General features: G+C 28.1%; 1 protein-coding gene across 1 annotated transcript; it reads right to left on the bottom strand.

Annotated features, from left to right (window-relative positions):
• Nucleotides 1-6,486: 6,486 nt before the first annotated feature.
• On the bottom strand, nt 6,487-19,087 carry LOC119662454. Its single transcript, XM_038072077.1, has 4 exons — nt 18,962-19,087; nt 18,272-18,357; nt 7,044-7,170; nt 6,487-6,889 (listed from the first exon to the last, which is right to left on the bottom strand). Exons 1-4 carry the CDS (start codon nt 19,047-19,049, stop codon nt 6,594-6,596), a joined length of 597 nt encoding a protein of 198 aa, XP_037928005.1. The 5' UTR covers nt 19,050-19,087; the 3' UTR covers nt 6,487-6,593.
• Nucleotides 19,088-26,004: the final 6,917 nt, after the last annotated feature.

Below are 26,004 nucleotides of genomic sequence, written 5' to 3'. Positions count from 1 at the left end.
TAAAATGTGAAAATTAAAAAACCACTAACTATATATCTTAGTATAAATGAAGTTACTATGATTTTCATATAGTAACTATTATATATATGTGGTGTATATGGGTACTATATATGGCTTGTAGCAATCTAAAGAGAATATCGTTAGTTGTGGTCTATTACTTAACTATATGGGTTTATTTTATTTTGTATATTCGATCATATTATTTTGAAATTATGAGACACAGCCACTCACTAATTAACCAACTGTTCTGTCTTACAATTAATGAAACTAGTTCAATCAAGACATGTTAAGAAATAATACAATGGGTTTATTAAAATGTTTACTGATCATTTGAACGTCACGTAGTTTACAATTGTGGCGAAGTGTCTTAATTAGAATATTTCCTATTTGAACACAATTTGTGTTGTTAATAATATCTTGAAAAACGTTGTGCTTTAGTGAAAAAGTGTATTGGCATTTTTAACAGAATAGTATACAGATTCACTAATTTCGATTTTAAGTGAAGTATTTTTAACCATGTCACGCTAGTGTAACGAGTTTGAATTGAGACATCGTTCGCTCATGCATAAAGTTCATAAGGATCATCTGAAATCAGTTACTGAATGTACATAAATATACAGTTTAACTTTGATCAGTGCTTTTATTGCATTAATAAGTACACAAAATTACTCATCGTACTCTAGTATCGTACTGATCGTACTCAGTGTACTGATCGTACTCAGTGTACTGATCGTACTCAGTGTACTGATCGTACTCAGTGTACTGATCGTACTCAGTGTACTGATCGTACTCAGTGTACTGATCGTACTCAGTGTACTGATCGTACTCAGTGTACTGATCGTACTCACTGTACTGATCGTACTCAGTGTACTGATCGTACTCAGTGTACTGATCGTACTCAGTGTACTGATCGTACTCAGTGTACTGATCCTACTCAATGTAACATCGTACTGAGTGCAATGACCATACTCAGTGTACTGATCGTACTCAGAGTATTCATCGAATTAGAAAATATTGATGCTATACGAAAATTGCTTTTCAAAGATATTTATCTCGTATTAATCTCGCATTAAGGGTAACCTTAGGTATTGATTTCCCAACCAAACATAAAATTTTACATTGACCATTTAGTCGTGAAAAACATTTGAACTTGTTGAAACAAACATAAAATGATGAAAGTTTAAAAACGTATATCTATATATTTTAATATATTTAAGGATGTGTTTGTATAAATAGATTGCATGGGTGTTTCAAGATGGATCTAATCTAGCAAAAATTGTTCACTGTTAAAGCACTACGAAGCACTTTTTTCCAGAAAACCTGGTCTTGTGCAACAGTATTATTAGAATAACATATGCCGCCCAATTCTGGATGATTATATATTTATTGTTTACGATTAGGCACTATATTTCAAAGGTGTTTGTAAAGAAATAAAAAAAATGCTTTAATAAATTGTCTAAAAGCATTCAAAAGTATATGGATGGCAAGGGAGAATAATTTCAAAATATTTAGAGTTGTTTTGTACAACAAATTATTGTTTGTATTTTTATTTTACAATTTAAGTTACTATTTAAGTGACTCTTAAAGTATTATAAAGTATAAATATCTTAAAAATTAATATCAATCTAAATAATCAAATTTCATTTATCCATAAAGAAATATAATTTATGGTTACAAATTAAAGATTTTGCTCGCCTTGAACTGAAGATGTACATGAAAAGTGAGTTTATAAATTGACTGAAGAAGATTGGTTATCTGCAAATCAAGTTGGTACCAAACCTAACATGCTGAATATAACTACAGCATCTGAAAGCTAAGGTAATGAAAACTAGAACGTCCCCGTCTTCTATTTCCGTAACTTCAAGTACTTGTAGATTTATGCTCATTTATATCTGTGAAGTGTAAGCTAATAATCTAAAACTACATGCAATAAATCTCTAGTATTTATGGGATGACAGTGAATCTGATATATCATTAGCATACTGTACAAAAAATAGTCGATAAAATAATGGAAATAAGTTTGTTTTCTAGCAGTTTAATCTTTGCAATGCGTCTTTCTTGACTCATAGATAGAATGTTGATATAATATAAGTAGAATAATACCTTATTGGAAAAAGTGATAGATGAGCAGATTACAGATTATCACTCTTATATGTTTAGCTTGGTAGCCTAATGATATACATTATTCTTTTATATAAATATTTTCAAAACATGGAATTATTTAAAACTGCACAATAATATAAGGCAACAGCGGTAACTGTCTTTATGATGATATTTATATGAATGTTTCCTGTTGTCGAAAGTATCTGGAGCACAAATCTTCTTAAATTAATTAAAGAAGAACATATAAAAGAGATAAAAATTGAAGCAGAATTACTGAAAGCAGGTCAGGTAATAAAAGCATGGATAGATCGACGACAACGTACATAAAGACTATTAGTGTTTTAGTAACTGTGTTGTAAACAGATATATTAGATACATTGCAAATCACGCCCATTGCATGACTTTTAAAAAAATTTAAAATCGTTTAAATAATTTCCTTATAATAAATGGCTAGTTTTGCGAAGAAAGAAGGGAGAGAAGAAAGAAGGGAGAAGGGAAACATTTGAAATAAATAGATATATTCGCTTTTGTGTTATACTGTTTTCGATTGGTAGGTCTAGGATGACTTTTACAGTCGAGATTCACTTTTAGTGCACTTTTCATTTCCGATTGGTAAATTTTGAGAAAATGTATAACACTTGAGATTAATTTATAGTACTCTAGATATTTTGCCAGACTACCCTGCAATTAACAGCTGTTTTATATGACTTGAGAAATAAAGAGTAATTTGATTCGAAATATGAATTTATGAAATTCATAAATGTCTACTAATACTACTTTATAAATATTAGATCATTTTAAAAACATTCGATATGGTAACAAAATTTTACACCTCTAGAGTAAACCTATAAGGCAATTCTGGTAACAATCTTTTAAATCACCACACTCAGATATCTTGCGAAAGATCGTTTGAAAGATCCTTTTCTGGCAGCGATCTTTTGCAAGACTGAAAGCTCTTTTCGATCTTTTTAAATACCAAATGAAAGATCTGCTATTGATCAGATATTTCGATTGTCAGCTAAATTTTGTTTGTGTTTTTCGTGTATTTTTTTTATATTAAAAAAAATACATAAAAATTAAAATTAAAATTAATTATGAATTAATTATATTAAATTTGTAAGAATTTACCAATTGCTCCATTTGCTAGAGACGAATGCTGGGGAAAAGAAATCAAATCTTTAGGCGGTGTTTGATATATGCATATGTATATATGCATGCCTATAAGTATGCTGTTTTTATTAAATTAATTTTTATGGTGAAGAAGGGGTGAACAATTTTTCAAAGTTAAAGAAAATCAGTGTAGGCGAGCGTAGTGGTCTAAGATAGATTAGTATTATTTTTAAATAAATTTTTTTATTGTTATCAGGTATTTCCTTTTTTTATTTGTCTTATATATTTTTCTTATTTTAGCTAGAACATAATACCTTAAGTAATGAAATGAATATTACAGCTTAACAATGGTAACTGTTATTATAAAGTTTTTCATTATTAATGTTATATTACTCAGTTATTATTGTTATTTTTTTTAAAAATTGTATTTATTATTACCAATTTAAAATTTGGATTTTTATTTATTGTTCTGTTTACTATTTTATATGAAGTTTAAGTTACATTATTTTTGTTTTTATGTTTTAGGTTTTTTATTTAAATTTATTTAGTGTAAATTTATGGCGATCTGTATATATATCTGTATGTTCAATATTTAAATGGTTTCAATTTTTTGTAGAATTAAGTTCTTTTTTGGTTTCTGAATAAATGGTTTTAACCATATCCACGAATATGTTCACATATATTTAAGTATTACATTTAAAATTAAACTTTTGCTTTTAATAATCTTTTTTTTAAATTTTAAATGTACATATAAAAATTTAATTAATAATAATTTAAAATTAAAGGCATTTGGTGAATACATGACTGCCAGCTTTTCTAATGTTGTTTCAATAATTTTGTTTGTAAATATATAAAAAATTATTATCAGCAAATATTAAATGTTTTAAAAAATATGACAAATATTTTGCAATTATAACCTTAATTAAATCTGATTTAGTTTTTAAATTTTCTGAATTTTTACCTGGTATACATATTAAGTGCTTAATTTGAATTTAAACATTTATAGCATATTTAAGAAAATTTGAAAAATACTTATTGTATATATTAAATTGATATTCAACATTTTTCTTAAATGGATTCTTAAGCAGAATTGTAAACTTTTTTTTTTTAAACAAAAAAGTTAATATGACTATTTATATTAATGACTTTTTTTATGACTCTTTATATTAACTATTTTATAAAATTATTTTATTAAATAATAAAAATATCAATTGCTTATAAACTTCAGGTCTTACCATTGATTAAACAAAACAAACCGATATTGCTACTATTATCGGTGGTCACATATAAATAATTATAATAATTATATAAAAATAATAAAAATAAATTATATGTTTTTTTTTATTAATTAACAGTCGATTTGAAACATAAAAATGAAAAATGTTTTTGTTTTATAAATAAAAAATTAAACTTATAAATTTGTGTTAAGTTTTTAATTGTCTACTAGACAAAATTAAAATACAATTTAATATTTAACAGAAATTTATAAGTATAAACTTTTATTTAGAAAAAAAAACATTTTTAATTTTTATGTGTTAAATTAACGACCTAAGCCCAGTAATAATAAAAAAAAACGTGTTGAAACTCATTCGTAGTAACAATTTATTAAAAATAAATTATAAAAAAAAATTAAAATTAAATTATATAAATTAATTTATAAATTAATTTTTTATTTTTATTTTGTAAATTAATATATTAAATAACAATTCATAATATTTTATAAATAAATTAATAAAATTATAGAAAAATATTTTATGAATAATAAAAATAAAAACTTTTTTTTTGAATTTATTTAACGAATTGTTTATTAAAATGGTTTTTAATATATATTTTAATCTGGCTGTAGGTCCCTTCTTGTTCAATAATTCAACGTTAAATATTTTTTTTATACTCTATATTTCGACTGTTCTTGAGAGTCAACATCAGGATTACGATGTACTATAAGTTAATATTATTAAAACTACATATACATCGTCATCTTTGTTCTTTCGTCTATATTGTAATATATTGCAAAAGAACAAAGAGGTTGACTTATATATAGCCTTGATAATATTAAAATGATGATGACTCTCAAGGAGGGACCTACAGCCAGTTTAAAAAATATAAAAAAAAAACAATAATAAAATTATATAAATAATAATCGTAAAATAATTAAAATAATAAAAAGTATTTAGCATATGATATATGATGGTAATATTTAAACAATATTTTATTTAAGCTAAAAAAATTAAAAAAAAATTTTAATAATTAAAAGGCATATTAAGTCTTTACATCTATTATATGTTATTTAAGTTTGTATATTTTAAATTTATTTTAACACTTTTATTTTCTTTGATTTTGCACATAAGACATCAATAATTAAATTCTTACTTTTTAAAATGCATAATTATTTAGATTTTTGTATTAAAACTTTTAGCAAAATGTTAGTTTCTTATCTATGTATTGTTTTTATTAATAAATTCTGGCAAATTCTTTTTTAAGCACATTGATATACACAAATATATATAAACATTTATTTGCATATTGTATATAAACTATGGTTATATGAAAAATATTCGGTTGATAGCGCAAAGAAAGCAACAAATTCTTGCTAATCTCTCAATATTTAACTGAATTACAAAACTGAGAATTATTTTAAATATTTTTATATTAATAGCACATATTTTTTAGCTTATAAATTAACTAAATTTAATATCTTTGTCTAAAAATCGAACATTTTTCATACATAAAATTACTAATAAACATATAAATTCATGCAGTAAGCGTTTCTTTTTGTGATGAACAGCAAATATTTCAAATTTTATCTTTTATTTAATAATGCAATATATATAATTCATTGTTGACTTTTCGTTTGTAATTAGCTATAATTTAAATGAATGAAACCAAAATCTTATAAATTCATTTGTATATCGATTGAAATCGATAATAATTCACTTAAACCTATTTACAAAACCTTTACGAGTATTTACAGTGTATCGTTAGCGGATGCACATAGAAAAATCTTAAAATTGAATAAAATATATAAATAGAAAATAAATATATAAAAATATTCAACAATCTTAAATTATTAAAAACAAATTCAAAATATTTCTTCTTAACATTCTTACAATTTTATATATTTTTCAATTTAAAAACAGTTTTTATATTCAAATAATTTTTGCCGAATTTTTTTTTTGCTTAATAAATAAACTTTAATCTTTTTAAATTTTTTCTATAAATAATTTTTTCTTAATTTTTTTTATTCCTTTTTATGTTTTTTGTTTTTCTGTTGCTTACTTTTAATTTTACTAATTTTTTTTTTTCAAAGCGTCATTGTCATCATTATTCTCGTTTTATTATCAGTTTTAATCTTCCTTTCTGCCATGTTGCATGCCACAGTTTCACCACACGCTCAACTGTTGCATTATTAGGAGTAAAATAACACTAAATGCACTTCCGGTCAGGGTTTTTACTGTGCTGCCGTTGCAAGAGTCCGTATTGCAAATAGAACAGTGGAACTGTTGTTGCTCTTCGGCTTTACCATTTGAACCATGCTTTCCACGTCGGCCGTTGTTGTTGTTTTGGGAGTAGGTGCCATCAGCATTTATTTTCAGTTTTGTGCGCAAAATGGAACAGGAATTCGAGTCTGCTGTGTCCAGTTGACAGAAACGTGCTGTCACCATTTTATTGTTAGTGGCTGTGCACGGTCGATTCGGGGTTGGATTAGAGTGGCATCACATGGAATTAAAGTTGAATTTATTGAGTCGTTGAAAATGTAGAAAGGGAAAAAAATAAATATTTTTTATGTAAAAGAAAAAAAATAAATCAAAGTTGAATTGATTTGAACTTACGATCTTTTGCCACCACTTTTTGGCAATTCATCAAAGGATCTTTATTGGTGCCAGTATCAAAATATGAAAATTTATTCAATTCAAATAGCCAAGTGTTCAAAGACTTAGTTTTCTCCAATGAACATTCCTAAAAATAGCCAAAAAGCAAATGAAAAAATTTCAAAATAAGTATTCATTCTATATTATTACTTTTATTATTTTATTATATTATGTTTAATATATTATTAAGTCATATTTTAATATTTATTTTAAACAACAAAAACTTATGTACAAACTAACTATACTTAGTTTTAACGGTATTAATGTTGTTTTTTTATTAAATTAATGCTTGATTGGGGCACTAAAACTTGTTGAGGTTGAAAAAACATTTATATATAGTTAAGTTAAACTGCACTAAAGATGTGATATATTTAATATATTTTTAACAGCATTAATTGTCTGTTGTTATTATTGCTATTATTGTTATTATTGATGAATAATATTTTAAAGAATTCTTAAGGTTATTAAATATTATTTAAACCTTTTTAATTAAAAACTTTGCTCTAACAAATTGAACGCACTAAAATTTTTTATTGAACCAATTATCTAAACATGATTTTTACTCGATCAACTTATTTAATCAAATAAGTGCTTGCTTGAAGCGCTAAGATTTATTCGCCGTTAATTAAGATTTTTTAAATATTTGTAATGTTATTTTTAAAGTATTTAAATACTGATTTGAACACCGCTTACGTGTATGCAAAGCGTATCAACTCCTTTAATCACACATTCTCAGTAAATTATTTTCAAAGTACTTTAACAAAAGGTCTGTAAATTTTATTTAACCTTCTTATGAAGTGCTTCTAAAAGGCTTTTTATTGACAAGGGCTTATATATTCTACTACCGGGTAGAACCAACATCATAACTGTTAATTTTTTTACTATTTTTCATTACTATTGCTATTATCATTTTTTCCGGTGAATAATATTATTAAGAGTATGAGTTTTATATACTGCATATTATTTGAAAGTTTTGGTTTAACTAAATAAAAATTTTGCTTGAACATATATGTAGCTAAAGAAGTTACTTTGAATAAGGCACCAAAGTCTGTTTAGCATTTACATATATATGTAAACATTTTTGATTTTTTGGTTTTCATTTAATTTTAAAAATCGGTTAAAGTATAACACAGCTGTTAAGGCTTTTTGTACAAGCATTATTTTTTATTTAAAAAAACAAAAAAAAAATATATATATTACTGAAAAATAAATATGAGGATTATGCCTAAGATGTGATTAAAATACAGCATCTAGCGAGTGTAATGATATGTTAAACGCGCGTTTATAGTACACACTCTTACTGTAGTAGTTGACAACTCTCAGTATTCTTCAGTTACATAGAATAGAGCCGCTAGTGACTGCAGCTTAATCGTGAACAGTACATAAGTAATGTAAATATGAGCTCAAATCAATTTCTGACATTTCTAGCTACTGTAACTATCTGCTGTAACTATCTACTGTAAGTATCTACTGTAACTATCTACTGTAATTATCTACTCTTAATATCGACTGCAGTCATCTACTGCAATTATCTACTGTAATTATCGACTGTAATCACCTATTGTAATTATCTACTGTAATCTTCTGTAAATATTCATTATAGTTATCTACTGTAATTATCTGCTGTAACTATCTATTATAACTATATACTTTAACAAGCTACTGTAATTATCTACTGTAACTATCTACTGCAGTTTGAATATGTATTGAGTATTATTGTGCATAGTATACTATAGTAATGCGATTGCTCAAGTATATTTTAAATATTTAATTTAACTAATTAAAAAAACAACAACGTGCATAAATCTCAGTAAAATTATTTCAGACATATTCAGGATTACAACTGCATTCTAGTCTTGGTCTTCTTAAAAAATTTCCCTATTTACTCCATTTGCAAACTGATATCATCCTGTTGGCTGAAGCAGATTCTATCTATATTTCGCTTATCATAAAATTTTTCAAAATGGGTTCTTTGAACCGGTTTTTCTATACTTATGTGATGAAATATATATATGACCATATCTACCTCTGAGGATATCGTTAATAGCTCGTCGTTATGCATTTTCAGTAATGTCCTAGAACTCAAAACAAGTACAGGAACCAATTAACTGTTTGGAGAATAAACAAAGTTTTGAGTTCATATGTGAGTAAAACTTAAATCATACAGCAATAATTTGGAGTGTCAGTTTTCACATTTCAGGTTTCAATAAGACTTGACAGCTGGAAGTGGACTATGAAAATCACTTCCGTAGTTATGCACATTGTTAAACGCTATAAGGGATTGAAGGTAACGTTTGTTTCCATGACTTTAATTATTTGTTAAAATCAGACGAAATTTGACTTCTTTGTGCTGCCTATTTGAACTTAATAAATGATTTTTTTACAATAGGCGTAGATCTTTGGATGATGTTAATGCATTTGTGTAAATCAGTACCAAACTGCATTTTTTGGTTGTAAAGTCTGTGAACAAATTTTTGTCGTATATTCAAACTCTATGGTACAGATATATTGAGCGGAATGCAACATTCTTGTAATTACTCACTAGTTTTTGTTCTTTACTAAGCTAGTCAGCTCTAAACTGTCATATCTCTAGGTTGACTTGTTCTAATTTGGACAAAAAACGTGCCAGTCAGCTACTTCAACTTCGGCGGAACTTGATCAGCACTACGGTATTGGTGCTGACGGGTAACTACATAATAGGGAGGCATGCTAAGAGACTAGGTCTGATTTTTGTCACAGCTGTGAGAACGAGGAGAAAACTCTGTTTCATCTCATATGTCAGTGCCCTTCTCAGGTGGGAGAATATCAAAAAGCTTAGGGGCTTTAGCATAATTCATAGAATTTTCAGATAGGTCTTCCTTTACTTAATGAGGAACTAATGAGGAATGAGGAAATGGTTACCTTCGCAATGAGGTAAACTGTAGTCGAGGCTTGAGTAGTGTTGATAGTTTCATATAATACATATGTTTTTATAACATTTTTTTTTAAAAATCAATCAATTCTTTTAGTCGTAGGCTATTGTTTTTGCAGTACATAGGCATAATGTAATGCCTAAACATTAGATTTCAATCTATTTTAGTATTCAAAAAATGGCTTTTATAATAATCATTTGGGGTTCATTTGGTTAATTCAAGATATGCTTTCTTTTCCTAGAAATATATAATAAAAATGTTCATACCATAACAACAAATTATAAATATAGTATAAAACAATATTTCTACTATAGCAAAATAAGCAGTAGATACATACATACGTCTATGAAGAAATTATATATTATATTTTTCTTTCTCTGGATTTATTAAAAGTGTTTTTATGCACTTGAGCACAGTTTAGTATATTCGTGTCACAGTTAAGTCTTATGTCAATAGAAGTTTATGAAATGTTAAGTATTTCCCAGAAAAAACTTTTCTGCTGGTTATTTTCTTAGTATAACTTCTTTATCTGCTTCAAATCCGGCTTGTGTTTTGCTCCAATATAATATGAAGCTATTGATGTTTACGATTTACGATACTGTTTTTGTGCTTCATGGTTTGCTTGTGTGTAGGTGTATCCATTTTCAATTTTCGTAGTTCCAACATATACTTGGTTGCTCTTGTTGGATCTATCTCCCATCCAATTAATTTGATGAACTATATTGTGTTTATTCATTATGTCGGTTTTTCATTTTGGTGTTTGAGTGTAGCGTATGTTATTGCATTTTATATAGTTGCTTATCATATATATTAAGTGCTGAGAATAAAAATGTTCAGTATTTAAGTTTGGGGATATATATAATACTTTTAAAAATTTGTTTCGCTTTATAATATTAGTTTTCTTTCATCTTTTTTGAATTATATTGTCAATTGTTTACATCTAGAGTAAATCTAGGGTGACTTTTACAATCGAGATGCACTATTAGTGCAGTTTTCATTTTCAATTGGTAAATCTCTAGCGAAATGTATAACAATCGAGATTATTTTATAACACTCTAGATGTTTTATCAGACTAACAAGATTACCCTGAAATTAACAGCTGTTTTGTATGACTTGAGAAATAAAGGGTAATTTCATACGATATATGAATTTATGGCAAATATCTACTAACGCTACTACTTAAAATGTTATATCATATTAAAAACGTTCGATGTGATTCTAATGCTTTTCTTGTTGTTTTATTGGTTTATAACTAATTTGAAGTTTATAACTAATCCAGAATCTGTTGGCTTCTAATACCATTCGAATTTTTCAAGCAAAAACTTTCTAAAATCATTAGACAGTTTTCACTACAATGGGTCGCATTCGTGTAAAATATACATGATAGTAGTAAAAAAAATTTTACCAACAAATATACGGACTATAAACTAGTTAAATAAAAATTTGAATATTTCCTAAGATCACTGATAATGAGATCACTAATAAGCTTTGTATGATCAGCCAAATTTCAATAAATTAATTAAAAATCTGTATTCTTGTTTCTCCATTACTATTCAAACCCTTCCAGTTTTAAAAAATCAGCTGAAACAAAAAATGATTTATAATACTAATGAAACAATACATGACGTATTTTTTCAGATATTTCAGAAATTTCACGTATATTTTAAATCAAAATAATTTTAATTTTACAAAAAAACAATTATAATGTTCTTTGTGATATGTACTAAAATATTGTTACATTGTTTTTAAATATTATAATATAGATTATAGTCGAAATATATCGGTAAAAATAAAATCTTTTAGAAACAAATAAATATTTTTAAAAAGTTTATTGACCAATTAGCTCGTAAAAAAAGCAATATTATTTCTAAAAAACTTTTTGGTCATTAAAACAATATATTATTATTTTTAATTAACCGAATTTTTAGCTGACAGGGCAGCTGTTTCCAGTATTGCCAAATACCCATCATCAGTGGTCTTGGAAATAATTCTTGTATTTAATAATTCGTATATAATTTTTTTTTTTGAGACTGCAAGTATCAGTGTTGACCTCGTGCCCTGCTAGATTTGAAGCTCAGAGTCAGCGCAACTTAACCAACTGATCCCAAGCCGTACTTGATTTTTATGTTCGCACATTTTTCTGGGGTATTTATTAATTTGCTGTGAAAATTTTTTAATAAATTCACTTGCTGTGTTCATATAAGAACGAAACCATAAACCAACTGTAGAAAAATTGAATTAATTAATTATATTTTTAATATTAATTGTTAAATATCAATACTATTTTGTTTGTAGAGACATCATTAATTCCATGATTTTATATTTATTCTCCGTTTTTTTATATATTAAGTTTGAGAGAATTTTAAATTATGGCAAGTATAACCAATTTCCATATTTTTTTTTTTTTTAGAATTTTATCAACCACTTAATAAATAAAACAATCACTTTCATTCTAATTATGGCGAAGCCCTAAAAGCACTGGAATTGCGAAATTGTGATGCTGGTCTTTTAATTCGCCAATATTGGCATGTTGCCCACTTCATTGCGAATTCCGTTGAAACGAAGATTCTGAGTTCTTCACTAAAAATAGATTTTAAATTTTTGCCGAGTTTATAATTGAAAGTTTTCAATTTTAGAATTGAAACTCAGAATAACAGATTATAAATTCCAATAAAAATAAACTTTAATTATGCACAAATAGAAAACCTGTTAAAAACACATTTTTGGATTTTCTGAAATTTGGAATTTAATTAACTTAACGAAATAAACTGCAAAGGCCTGAATTATAATGGAAAATTGGTGAAAGTTTTGCTTGAACAAAATTTAGATTCAGAATTTTTGGCTCAAGAAATTTAATTGAATTCCTTAAAATGTAAATAAAAAAATTTTGTAAGTTTCTTAAATTCATTTCATAATGAAATATTATTAGTTTTTTTTTCTTATAATACTCATATAATGTTTAAAAAATTAGTTTGCACTTTATATTATCGTAATTTGACTTGAACCACTCCGAAAAGGCTACTATAGGCTACTACTATGTTGGAAATTAAAATCCTTGAGTATAGTATGTTGGGATTATTGGGAACATAATACTTGGTTCCAACAAAAACTATACTGACCGTTAAAGTAGTTGTGATACAATGATGTCAATTTGAACTATAATATCTAATTTTATTCTTTAAATAACAATTAAATTCTTGACTTTATTTAAATAATAGCTCTTTAATAGTGATATTTTATTTTGATATCTCGAATAGTCAACAACGTATATTGATTTAAATACTCTGCTAATAGTACTAATTATTATATTAGTACTATTATATTCATTTATATTAATATAAAAGAATACGATTACTAATATTAATTTTTTTGCCGAAAGTGACTCATCTTGTGACAAAAATTAATCATCAGAAGTTAAGCGCATTCGTACAGAAATAAAAAGACAACAACAAAAATTTTAGTTAATTTATTGAAATTTGGCTGATTCTTATACACGTTACAAGTTTACATATATTTAGTTCAGTTCCACATAGAATATAACTCAGTTTTATGTTTAATGACATACTTCTAAAAAATAGACATATATATCGCTTTGCAACTAAAAAATAAGAACTTATGATTTATTACCTTATGTTTTGCTGAAACTTTTGTCAAAGTGCAATATTGCTCTGAATAAACACACACATAACCTTCTTAAACTTTTTAGACCTTATAATGCCACTATTTTGATTAAAAGTTTGCGTATTCATTAGAAAGAGTTATTTGAATTTCATACTATGAAAATAATTGAAAATTCTTACTAATTTTCATATATATAAATATAATTCCACTAAATAATCCAAACTGATATTATAATTCTCACTTACTTCATTTACTTCATGTTTTTTATAATATATTTCGTTCAGGTGTACGTATGTGATTGAATTCTTCGTTTAATAATATTTGTCTACAAAAACAATTGCAAGTACTGTTTAGATAGCGCATTGCATCTTGAAAATAATAATTTATGATGATCCATTTATAAATAAATTATAGTTAAATGATTCCAATTGATTGAGTTTGAATTTTTTTATATAATAAGACACTTTAAAAACTAAATTATATTTCTAAAGTTTATTATTTTTTTCGAAAGCCATGTTTTTTATGGCTACAAAGAAGCAATTTTTTTTTAAAGTTAGAAGGGGTCGAATAGAAAAGAAAAGACAAGAACAAAAATTTTGTTAATTTAAATTTGCCTGTTCATAAAACGCTGTTTCGAGTATTATCAAGTACTCATCATCAGTAATCTTATGAAATATACGAATTTTTTTTTTAAAATCAGTTCATATAAAATTAGTCCATATAATATTTGTTTGGACTGCAAGTGCCAGGCTTAGAACTCGTGCCTGTCAAATTAGAAACGATGACTAAACGTGTGTTTTTCCACAAGAAGTCAAGGCTGGGCTAACTTTCAATGCTCAAGTTTCATGCTCAAGTTTCATTCACAGGAAAAGTCTTGAACGACCATTGACATGGACAATAAATCAAACTTTTGTTATCAATGCTCAAAATTTGTCGACTGAAAACATTGTGCGACATTTAATTTGTCTTTTTTTTTTGATTTTTTAATGGGGTTAGGTGGCAATCATCTGCTTTGTTTCTGTCCAGCACATACGCGGCGCCGCTTTACTACTTTAGGGGCATTCTTTTTGAGTATCTTGGTGAACTGCAAGTGCTCCACTTGAATAGCATTATAAGCTTTGCAAGATGTTCTTAGTGGTTCTTACCTCTGAGTTTTTAAATATACGGTAACATAATGGACCTATAGGCCTAAGTGGATCTCTTAGGATTAATGGGTTTAAATTCAAAAATCGAGGTCTTAAAGAGTTGTGAAAAAATGTTTATGTTAAGAGATTAGAATTTCGTGTCTTGTTGCAAATAAATAGAAAAACATTTATAGTTTTGACATTATTTACCAAATACTATTAGTTTTCTGTTAAAACGCAGAATTTCCCGAAACATATCTTGGAACGGTTTTTTTTCAAAAGTTTAATTTAAAGAAAAAACTGCCTTTGACAGAAAAGGAAAGAAGATTCAGATCTAAGCAGACCATCCAGAAATAACCGTTTAAAAAAGCGTGTTCAGTGCTAATGCTAAACCAAGTTTGAGAAGATCGCACTATATACTATCTGAAACTGCATTAGTTTTACAATATCATAAAAATTCATCATTCCGAAACCGTTGTATTTGACTGACTTAGCATCTTATAAGATCTGGTTATTCCATAAGTTTAAACGATCACTAGAGATTAGAGATACCGTAGTTACATGAGTAAGGAAACAATAAACTCTTTAAAAGCCATTTCAAAGAATGGGTTAACAAATTATTTTCAAGACTAAAAAAAAAGGTTAACATAAGTGTGTTGTACTTGGAGAGAAATAATTTCTTTGGAAAAAAAATGTTCAATTTTCAAAAATTTTAAAAGTTTTGAACAGCTTCAACTTAGCTTTTGATTACAATATTATATTGAGACGAGTGCTGATATTAAGACATATACAAAGAGTTGAGAGTCGAGAGTATGCAAAAGTATATCAAAGACAGAGTGAACCAAAAAGATTGCACTCTCTCTCAAAACAAATGCAATATATATTCCATTAAAAAATATGCTGGGCTTCATCTGAATAACTTATTATCAAAATTCAGCGGAGCTGTTATTAGAGGAGATCATGGTCACAGACACTATTGAGTAAAAGTGAAAATAATTTCACATATCAAAAATGAAGAGAAATATTTATAAAAATGCATTGAGAAGTTTTTTCCTTACTACATATGTTACTACTGTATCTACTCAATAAACTTATACATAATAATTCAAATCAAAGGTTTTATCATCCTGTTTAGCTAAAATAGGTTTTTATAGTCAAGCGGTCATAAATATAAATACAGTATTTCGTGGACGAATGTTAGTGTGACATTTTCATATCAAACTGCAACGTATATCAGCGGAATGTGAAAAGTGCAAACATAATATCTATGCGCTTCCATCAAATATGTCGACAAATATTAGAACAGAAATTATTCAGGCAGAAATTTTCGCCATCCTTAGGGCGTGTGTTCTCGCTTTGAATATGGGCTTGCACGGAAAGGAGGTCTACATTCTAACTAACAGTCAGGCAGCTATCAAAGCAGCTATTAAAACTGCAAACATAATTAGATATGAGCTTCCATCAAATATGCCGACAAGTATTAAAACAGAAATTATTCACGCAGAAATGTTCGACATCCTTAGGCCGTGTGTTCTTGTTTTAAATATGGGCTTGCACGAAAACTAACAGTCAGGCAGCTATTAAAGCCTTATCAGCAGTCTGTAACATATGTCAACCAAATTAGTTAAAAATTTAAGGAATTTATCAATGCATTGATGGTACCTCTTGCAGTGAGTGTCTACCAGCTTTCGAAGAAATGAGTCCAGAACTCTTGATGTGCCTTTGCCCAGGCCTGGTCAGAACTAGGTTTAAGTTTCTAGAGGCTCGCTTCTTCAATTCACTCGGCGATATCTCCAGCATTAGCATTAGTCAGATTCTTGCCTTTATAGATGCCTCTGGCTGGTTCTAGTTAGGTATTTTCTCTACTACCCACTATTACGAGGTTTTTGTGGATTCAAAACGGCTTTTTAGCTAATTGAGGAGCAATCTTCCTCCCTCCACCATAACTAACTAATTAACTATTAGAACAGAATTTTAAAGAAAAACAAACATGTACAAAAATGCTGAAATAGTTTTTGTTTGTTAAATAATCTTAATCTCTGGACTTGTTGCTCAATTTGTACTGAAATCGAAAGATTTGTTAAAAGCATTAAGTATCAAGCGTACGCAGTCGAAGCCCAGATAACAATTAAAATCTAGCCTTGGTTTGGTTTGGTGGTTGAAATATTAACAAATTTTGCTTATATTTCAGCTGCCAAATAATATTTTATTTTTTTATGGTTTTCAATAGCTTGCTATGATATTTTAATTTTTAAGTTATAAAAGTTTTGAAGAAATTAGTTTTAAAATTATGATGAATTCAGGACCTTATACCAATTTCCTGTCAGATAAGGATTTATTAGAATTGGTTGTATTCCTTAGAAAAGAAGTTTTTAATAAAATAAGATGAGATTGGATCTCTTAAAAAGAGGAAAAGAGGAGAAAGAGGAAGAGAAAAACGTTCATAGTGAAGCTCAAAAAGTTCAATCAAGTTGATGATGCTTTAGTTTATACTGACAAACTAGTAAAACAAAGTATTAGAAGCTTTAATGTATCTTACTGGAATGATCACTTTACTTTTCCGATCTATCTATGCAATTCATTAATAACTATATTTTTCCTAAAACTAGGCAACAGTTTTTGTAATTTCTTTAACACTGATCTTTTTTTACTTAAACGTATCTAAGAGAAGTAGTTTTTAAAAGTTCTTAAAACACTTTTAAATTAATTAACTGTTAATCCTTCAATTGCTTAATTTTTAATGCAATCTTAATGTAAATAAAGTTAACGAAGTTTTAATGTAAATCTGCTTTTATGAGAAATTAAACTCAAAATGCATTTAATCAAGTGCTTTAGTGTTTGCAATGCTTAAGTGCCTTTAGCTTTAGTAAAAATCAAATTCACTAAAATGTCTTTAATTCGTAATAATTTTAAGCCACTTGTGTTTATGTTGTACATGGTTGCAGTGTTTTCATATTATATGCAATCCTCAGGCATTATTAAATGCCACAAAGAAATTAAACAGATTAAGTCATTTGTTGAATGGAACAAATTTCTTATTTAGTTAAAGTACGCAGAAACTCATGGAAATATACTTTGCTAAGTACCATGGACAAACAAATGTTTCTGAGAAATTTTTTCAAATTAATTTCTACTAGTAGCAAAGCATAAAGCATACAGCATTCCTCAAAGAACTGTTGCAAAGCATGAAAATATGTGGTTGGCTTATGTAAATATGTGCATATTGAAAATAGCAGCAGCCTTTACATGAGAATTTTGTACGCAGATTTTTCTCCGGAATTAGGCTTTCAATGAAATTTGCAATAATTACATTCGGTTTATATTCATGTGAAAAATGCATAAACGAATGCACTTCTCTTTAAATATATTAGCTTTCATTAGCTTTTATTTTGATATTAAAATTTATTATATGCTTTATTTTTCTTTTATTAATATTTTTATATTATGCGAATTTTTTTTTAAATATTTTATAATATAGTTATTGTAAAGATACTCTTTAAAATTAAATATAAAAGCGAATAGAAGGACTTACCTCGGCAACCATGGTGGAATTTGATTTTAAGTCAGCACAGCTGGGATTAACGCTGGAATCGCAGACAAAGCATCTTATGGCTGCGCCTGCATTTATGCAATATTATTTATTGACATTAAAGTAGAAGTTGGCGTTTTTGAAGTAGATAAGCACCACAAAGTGTGAGCATCGCATCAAGAGCAGCCAACGTAGCACGTAATCCGAAGTAATGTAAAAGTTTTTATGAGGTTTTTAAATCACAGTTTATTGTAGGCGTACATTATTGACGACATGATGATATGGAAAAGAATAAGATTGTAAGAATGAAATGGTAAAGGTAATAAAGTAGTAGTGTAAGTCAATAATAACAAACAATAAGTGTGAAGTACTGACAATTTTTAAAAACTGAGGGACTAAAAACATATTAACATATATAAACACTTATGTCATTAACAAATAAATATAAATAATAATATAATATAGTCAAACACGCACAATGCATTAAAACAGAAGTGTTCTTACAAACATTCACAAAATATTAAAGAAAATGTGCTTTGTATGCTTTTTGAAATTTTAAAATTGTCAACTAAATAAATTTAATATTTATTATAATTTACACACAGAATACACAGAATAAATGCATGAATATATTTTTTAAAAGTATAAATAAAATCCTTTTATCAAAGCAATTTATTTTTAAACTCCACTAACCGTTACAAATGCACTGCAGAAATATCAGCGTTGCGATCAGTAAGCTAGAAAAGCTGCATAAATTATTGAAACGTTGGAGCCAAGACATTTTGCCTCGCTTCAAAATACAATTTTCGAATTTGATCAACTTTTAAATTAATTTTATTGTGATAATTTAATTTTTTATTATTAATTAATTTTTGTAATTAATTTGTAATTTCTTTAGTTTTATTTATTGTTTTTAAACTTTATTTAAAAAATTGTGTCTGCCTAGAAGTATGCTACACTATTTGATAATGTCTAACGTTGGTTTACTGTTCTGGTTTTAGTATTTGTTTAGCAATTTTGTTAACACCAACACACACAAAGACTTTGTGCCTTATTTCTTCCGCTTTTACGTCCGTTTTGTTTCACAGCGCTTCGCAAACTGAACAATCTTAACACAAATCAAAATTCACTTTGACTGTGGCAAAAACTTGTTTACTCCGCAATGCTGCGTTCTGTTATGTGTTGCTTGTTCGTTTGCGCTCGGCTCGTCATTGCCCAATGTACGAAGGAGTTTCACATTCAACTTTGTGTACCGAATCGAAATATGCTAGCAGCTGAGCACACAGCCAAAGGATATTGTTTAATGTGCAGTTTTGAAATTCTGTTAGGGTCACTCAGCCGCAACTACAAATAGGAAAGGGTTTTTAATATCTTTTTGAATACAGACATTTTCTAAGCTCTACTTTAGCTGACACTTATGGATGAGAGCCATAGAAAAGAGCTGCCTCATAGACAAATGTTTATGCAAAATAAAGCTGAAACCTTTTCTATGAAATCTTTAAGGTGTCAGCTATTTTCTGCAGGTTCGTTTCACATATTCCCGAAAAGATTTTGTAGATATTTTTGATGTTTTTTGGAGTCATCATCTTTTTTAGGTGACCAATGCGAAACGCAATGCTTATACGGCTACATTTAAAGTTTGCAAACCAATTCTCTACAATTTGACTCGATGGCGCAGAGTCCGGATAGCATTTATCACGGTAACCGATGGTAGTCTTAGTTTTTTTCCTATAAATATCTGGGTATAAACATCATTTGCTTGAGTCATCGGTGTGCTATTTAGCAGGTGCTTTTATTGAGAGTAAAAGTGACATGACGAAATTTAAATACATTAATTTCAATAAGCTATTAGGTTTGTCATTTTCTTTTTTTTGGAAAATAAGTGATCTTTTGTTTTAGACTGTTTAAAAAGTTTTGAAAGTTTTTGTAATTTCTTCAAACTGCTGGATCGTAGGAATAAGTGATATATATAAAACATAAAAACGAAGCTGAAGATATAATCTTATGTAACGCCAGCATTTATTAGCGAACTCAGAGAGATATTTAATTTATGCTTTATACTGAAACTGTTTTAATTTCAACTGTATTTGTAATTATTTGGATTGTATTTAGAAAGCTATATGATTTGAGCTCTACACCGAAATACTCAGTAGGATTAGGATAGGATTGTAGCTATGGAACATTGTTTGGAGGCAATAAATGTCGAAAACTAACTTCACATCAAAAAATACTGCAGAGCAATTAACCTGTTATACTCACGCATATTCTAGTTCATTTATTATAGGATTTACCTGTTCCATAGTTTTCCCAGTCGCCAAATCCGACAATGGTTTAAATAGAGGAATTTGTATAAAGAGCTTAGAGAGGTAAGGTGGCATATTGATTTGTCTATAAGATAAATTTAATTTGAAATTAGATATTTATATATGATTACAGAAGTTTTCACAATACCGTATGCTTATTTCACTTCCTGTCTGATATATTAAAGGGCTGTTAGTAATATATGGCAATTCGATCCGGAAATATTTAAAGCAGTAGTTTAGTAGTATTGTGCACACAAACCTAAATAATTCGCATGTAACTATAAAGCAGTTCCAATAATATGTCGTAGGGACTAATAACAGAATAACTAATTTTAAGAATCAACATAACTTGAAGTTTTTATGGAAATATTTTTATAGTACAAAAAATACTATGATATATGTGATACACAGAACGGTCCATTTGAACTACAACTATTAGAAAAATTACAAGTTTACATCAAAAAATAAGTTTAAATGAACCAATATAAAATTTTCTACTAAATTATTTCGAATATGCAATATGGCTAACTTAAATGCGTGATATAGCCATGAGTCACTATATTTCAAATATAATCTATTTTGAAAAACGTAACAGGTTTGTTTCTATTGAGTATAGAAATCACTATATGGTCGAAAAAAAGTATGAAATGGTATCTGCAGTAAGTTGATGAAAGCTTAATGAGTTGTTACATCTTTGTGTTTTAAATATTTCCACCCTCTAATCTAAATATTTTTGTTGGTTACGGTTCCAGAGCATACATATCGACTAGCGATGCCACATCACATACAACATTTCGTTTCTTCGTATCATTAATTTACAGCATTGGTTCAACAGCATTGATTTCAAGAGGCTTTCACTTATTTCTGGAAATGAAGAACGTTTTTATTGTCATTTCAGAATATATTCTCCTCAGTTTTTGTTATGAATAAATAAGTTTATCTCTATTGTGTGCACTAAATGCAGCTTTACTTTCTATCAAGTCGCTAATCTGTAATTATGCTTAAAGGCGTACACAAATTTAAGTCCAATTTAAGTCCAACTTTATTGAGTAAAGTCCAGGTGAAAAATCTTTCCCACAAGTTAGATTCAATCTCCCTTCGTCTCTCATACTTCTATCTTACTACACATAATTACCCCATATTAACTGGAAAATACGATTGTACAGTATCTTGTCATTATTTTATGTATTTGTTTACAGGGCAGCTTTTGAATATAATAACATCATTTGTTGATTGACTTCAGTCGTAACAGTAAAAGTCTCGGCATCAATGTTAATGTGAATGGCGACTTATATTAGCTTTAGAAGGTGCTCTGCAACTGTGGATAATCAAATATTTTAGTATGAAAGAAGGGACATTGCAATAAGATTTGGAAGCGTAAGTACCCAAAATAGCTCAGAGGCAGCATTACACATTTAATTTCAGTCCGAAGTGACCAATGGTCGCCATAATCATGTAAAGCAAATCCGATTGAATTTTGATGTGACCGGCAGTTGTTAAGATAATTAATAGCGAAATTAAATAAGCAGTGTTGTTTCATTTCATTTGCTAAGGAAGAGCGTAAAGGTTAGGTATTTGGTTTTGAAGTGTATGTTTTTATTTTGCAATCTAAACCTAAATTTCGTGTTGCTTTAGATCTGCAATAATAAATTTAAAAAAATATTCATTTCTATTCAGTTTTGTTGATCTTGTCTCTCTTTAGTTTTTTTCTTGGTTCTTTATTGTCCTTCTCTTGTCAGTCTCCTGTCTCTCATTTGTGTCTTTTCTAGCAAAGTCGCATCAAAATCGACCTTTATATATATATAAACATTTTAGATAAATATTATCATTCGTCATTTCTCTTCTTTTTTCTTATTAAATAAACTTTTGTATGGAAACAAACTTATGATTTATTGTTAATGAAGATTAAAGGAATATATTCGTTTAATGAGGCAGTGTCTGAACAAAGCATAACACTAAATTCGTTGCAGGAAATTCATAACACAAATTTGTAGCTTTTCAGCTTTCTTCGTTATTTATTTATAATAAACAATAACAAATGACCACTGGAGAACAGAGACAGTATGACCTTTGAAAATAGGTGCTACTATCGGTTTAATAGACTATTCGAATGTAGAGCTCTCTCTCTTTTTCTCTTGATAAATTTAATTTACAATCTACTGTTCGCTTATCCTGCCTGTGCTTTGGTATGGCGTAGGAGCATGGACGTTATCACAGTATGATGAAGCAGCATTGCGACTATTCGAGAAAAAAAATTCTTCGTAAGATCTTTCGCCCTCTACGTGTTGACGATGATTACCCGATGCGAATAAACTACGAACTATTCGAGCCTTATTACGAAGTCGATATAGTTTAGTGAACTAACATCCAGCGGCCTCGCTGGCTTCATTTCGTTCTTCCAATATACATAAGATGTGCTTCAAAATTTTTACAGCAATAAATAATATTTTATATTTTTGAAACAATGTATCAAATAAGCGCCATTGTTTATGGTATAATAAAATATTCCATCACAAGAACACGGTATTTTTATCATATATTGATATTTCTAAAACAAATTTCTTTTGGATAATCTTTATTAAAATTCAAAGAAAAATCAATAAAATTATATTGCTCTATTAAAGTAATGCAGAATCGACTATATCGTGTTCTATGACTACATGAATGAAGTTGCCATACTGACAAACATCAAAGAAAGCACAGAATAATCCTTCGATTCGCAAGAATATGGTTCCAAATTGAGTAAAGTGATATAATTATTCAACAAAATAATACACGAGGTCAAAACTTAACAACCCTTAACACCACTAAGTGTACTTTATTTTGATTTGCTCCTCACTTATCACATCTTTCAAATCTTATCCGCAATGATTGACGTTTATTTTTTTTTAAAGTTAGTTCTGGAACAATAGTTCTTAACCTTGGGTTAACTTTAAATATCACAAATAATTATTTTTTATGGGGGTATCTGTTATATTTCTCCGTGTAATCATTTTTAAATGATCAGAGATTGAAGCGAAAAAAGATTTAATTTTACTGAAAATTTAGAATAAGAGAATTTAAATTCTCTATAAAATCAGTGCATATCTCTCTAATGATCTGATAATGACATCTCTCTAACGATCTGATTCAATTCACATAATGCTAAACATTTTTTTTTATTGAATTGAATCTCTTGAAAAATAGAAATTTTAACTAATATGATATCATATAGTATTAAAATATCATTGAGGCCGAATTCTTAAGAGGCCGAAGTTAAGCACTTCGGCAGTCGAGGGCTTATCAATCTCATGAAGCCAGTATTTTTTTAAATTGATTTCTTAGGAGTAAGAATTGCGACAACCAAAGATTCGCGCAGACGTTTAAACCAATCTCTTAAAGCCACTACTCTTTTTGGTGACCGAAGGTTAATGGCAAACGTTTAAATCAATCTCATGAATTCAGTACTTTTTTCAAATGATAGTTTAAGCCTAAGAATTTTTGTGATTGCAGGTTTGCGGCAGATGTTTAAGCCGATCTTATGAAGTCAGTATTCTTTTTAAATGATTGCTTAAGAGTAAGAGTTTTGGTAACTGAGAAAAAATTTTGGTGACCGAAGTTTAGTGGAAAACGTTCAAATCAATCGCATGATGTCAGTATTCTTTTCAAACTATCGTATAAGTCTAAGAGTTTTGATGATTGAAGGTTTGCGGTAGACGTTTAAGCTGATCTTATAATATCAGTATTATTTTCAAATGATTGCTTAATGGTGAGAATTTTAGTGACGATATAGAATTTTGTTGACCGAATTTTTGCAGTAAAATATTAAACCGATCTCATCAAGGCAATGCCTTTTTTAAATAATTTCTTAAAAGTGAGAACTTTGGTACATGAAGGCAGTATTCTTTTAAAATTATTTCTTAAGAGTAACAATTTTGATAATCAAGGGCTTATGGTAAGCGTTTCAACCGATCCTATGAATCGGTTCCCTGTGTAGACTTTCTAATTTATGTATGTATAAATACAACTATATAAGTCTTGTAAATTAATATATACTATATATAGACCATATGCTTGTAGAATATTAGTATGTCCACTTAATTAATTATTTGTAAATATGGCAGGTAAACACCTATTTGGTTAGAGAACAACTTGTTTTCTCGGAACCCATGGTAGATGCGTAAGTTGACACGCACTCAACTATTTTTATTATTATTATATTTGTTGTTGTTGTTGCTGTTATATATATCTTCTTTTCTATTTCTTTTTCTTAAATAAATTTTTCCTCTTTGTCTTTATATTTTTCTTTTGGCTTTAAAGCGGCACGGCAATGCTTGATGTGGCGTTGAATAAATTTTTGCGGAAATATGTGAGCGTAACTGTGGGTGAGGAAAAGTGCGAGGGTGTGAGTCTATGTGTGGCATAGAGTTTCGTAGTTATTTCTTACATATTTATTGCTGCAGAAACGTGTGCGCGTGTGTATTTGTGTGTCCTACTAAAAAAAAGACGTCAGCGCTGAATTGATGTTGTGTAAGTGACGTAAAATTTTCAGACTTCTTTTTTATTTATTTTTTATTTTTTGTTTTTTGTTTTTTGTTTTTAATTTTTATTTATTTATTTTAGATTTATTTATTTATTTTTTGCATTTATTTACTTTCTATGGTTTTGTTGTTGCACAAAAGCAGCGGCAGTAAGCACACACAGTTCGGCAAGACACAATGATAAAAATAATGAAAACGAGATATGCAAAGGAGCAAGGCGAACGCACACGAAATTCGGTCAAATGGATTCGAAAAATTTGATGCAACGAAGACAGTCGACAATTTTTTGGTAATAGATCAATTTTGCGAACTTAACATACTTCACTCTTCTGTGCATATCCTGCTCCGCATTTAAATTGAAAATGCCTTGAATACGTCAATTTCATGTTTTGTGAATTTAATTTAATTTTGTATACTTTCAGGCGCATGCAAATAATTGAACTGTAAGGAAATGCATATTTTCTCAAATTGATTGAATTATGATTAGATTGATAAATACATGTATGAATACCTACGTTGATTTAATTTAAAAATATTTTACTAATGTTAGATATAAATGAACAGAGCTCAAGTTGAAATACATATATAACGTTAGTCTGGTCTTCTACAATCTCTTAGTATAATTAGTAGTTGTGGTATGAGCCTAACTACCTATTAGTAGTTATTCGTATAATTAAGAACTAAATTGCCATTCCAGGTCTTATTCTCGATCTAATAGTCAAGTCATTGTAATTTTATATTAACATCCAAGAAAATTTCGTCAATCTTACTGCTCTCAATGAAGCTTATATGAGAAATAAGTAATAAATTCGCATATAAAGTGCACATAAATAGCACTTTTACGCTATTTCATAATATGTTTTACACATTAAATCGTGTGAATATTTTTAGCTAATCAATTTATTAATTACTT

The sequence above is a fragment of the Teleopsis dalmanni genome, chromosome X, assembly GCF_002237135.1.
Source record: "Teleopsis dalmanni isolate 2A chromosome X, ASM223713v2, whole genome shotgun sequence".
Taxonomy (NCBI): Eukaryota; Metazoa; Arthropoda; class Insecta; order Diptera; family Diopsidae; genus Teleopsis; species Teleopsis dalmanni.
This window is presented reverse-complemented; position numbering and strand designations above follow the sequence as displayed.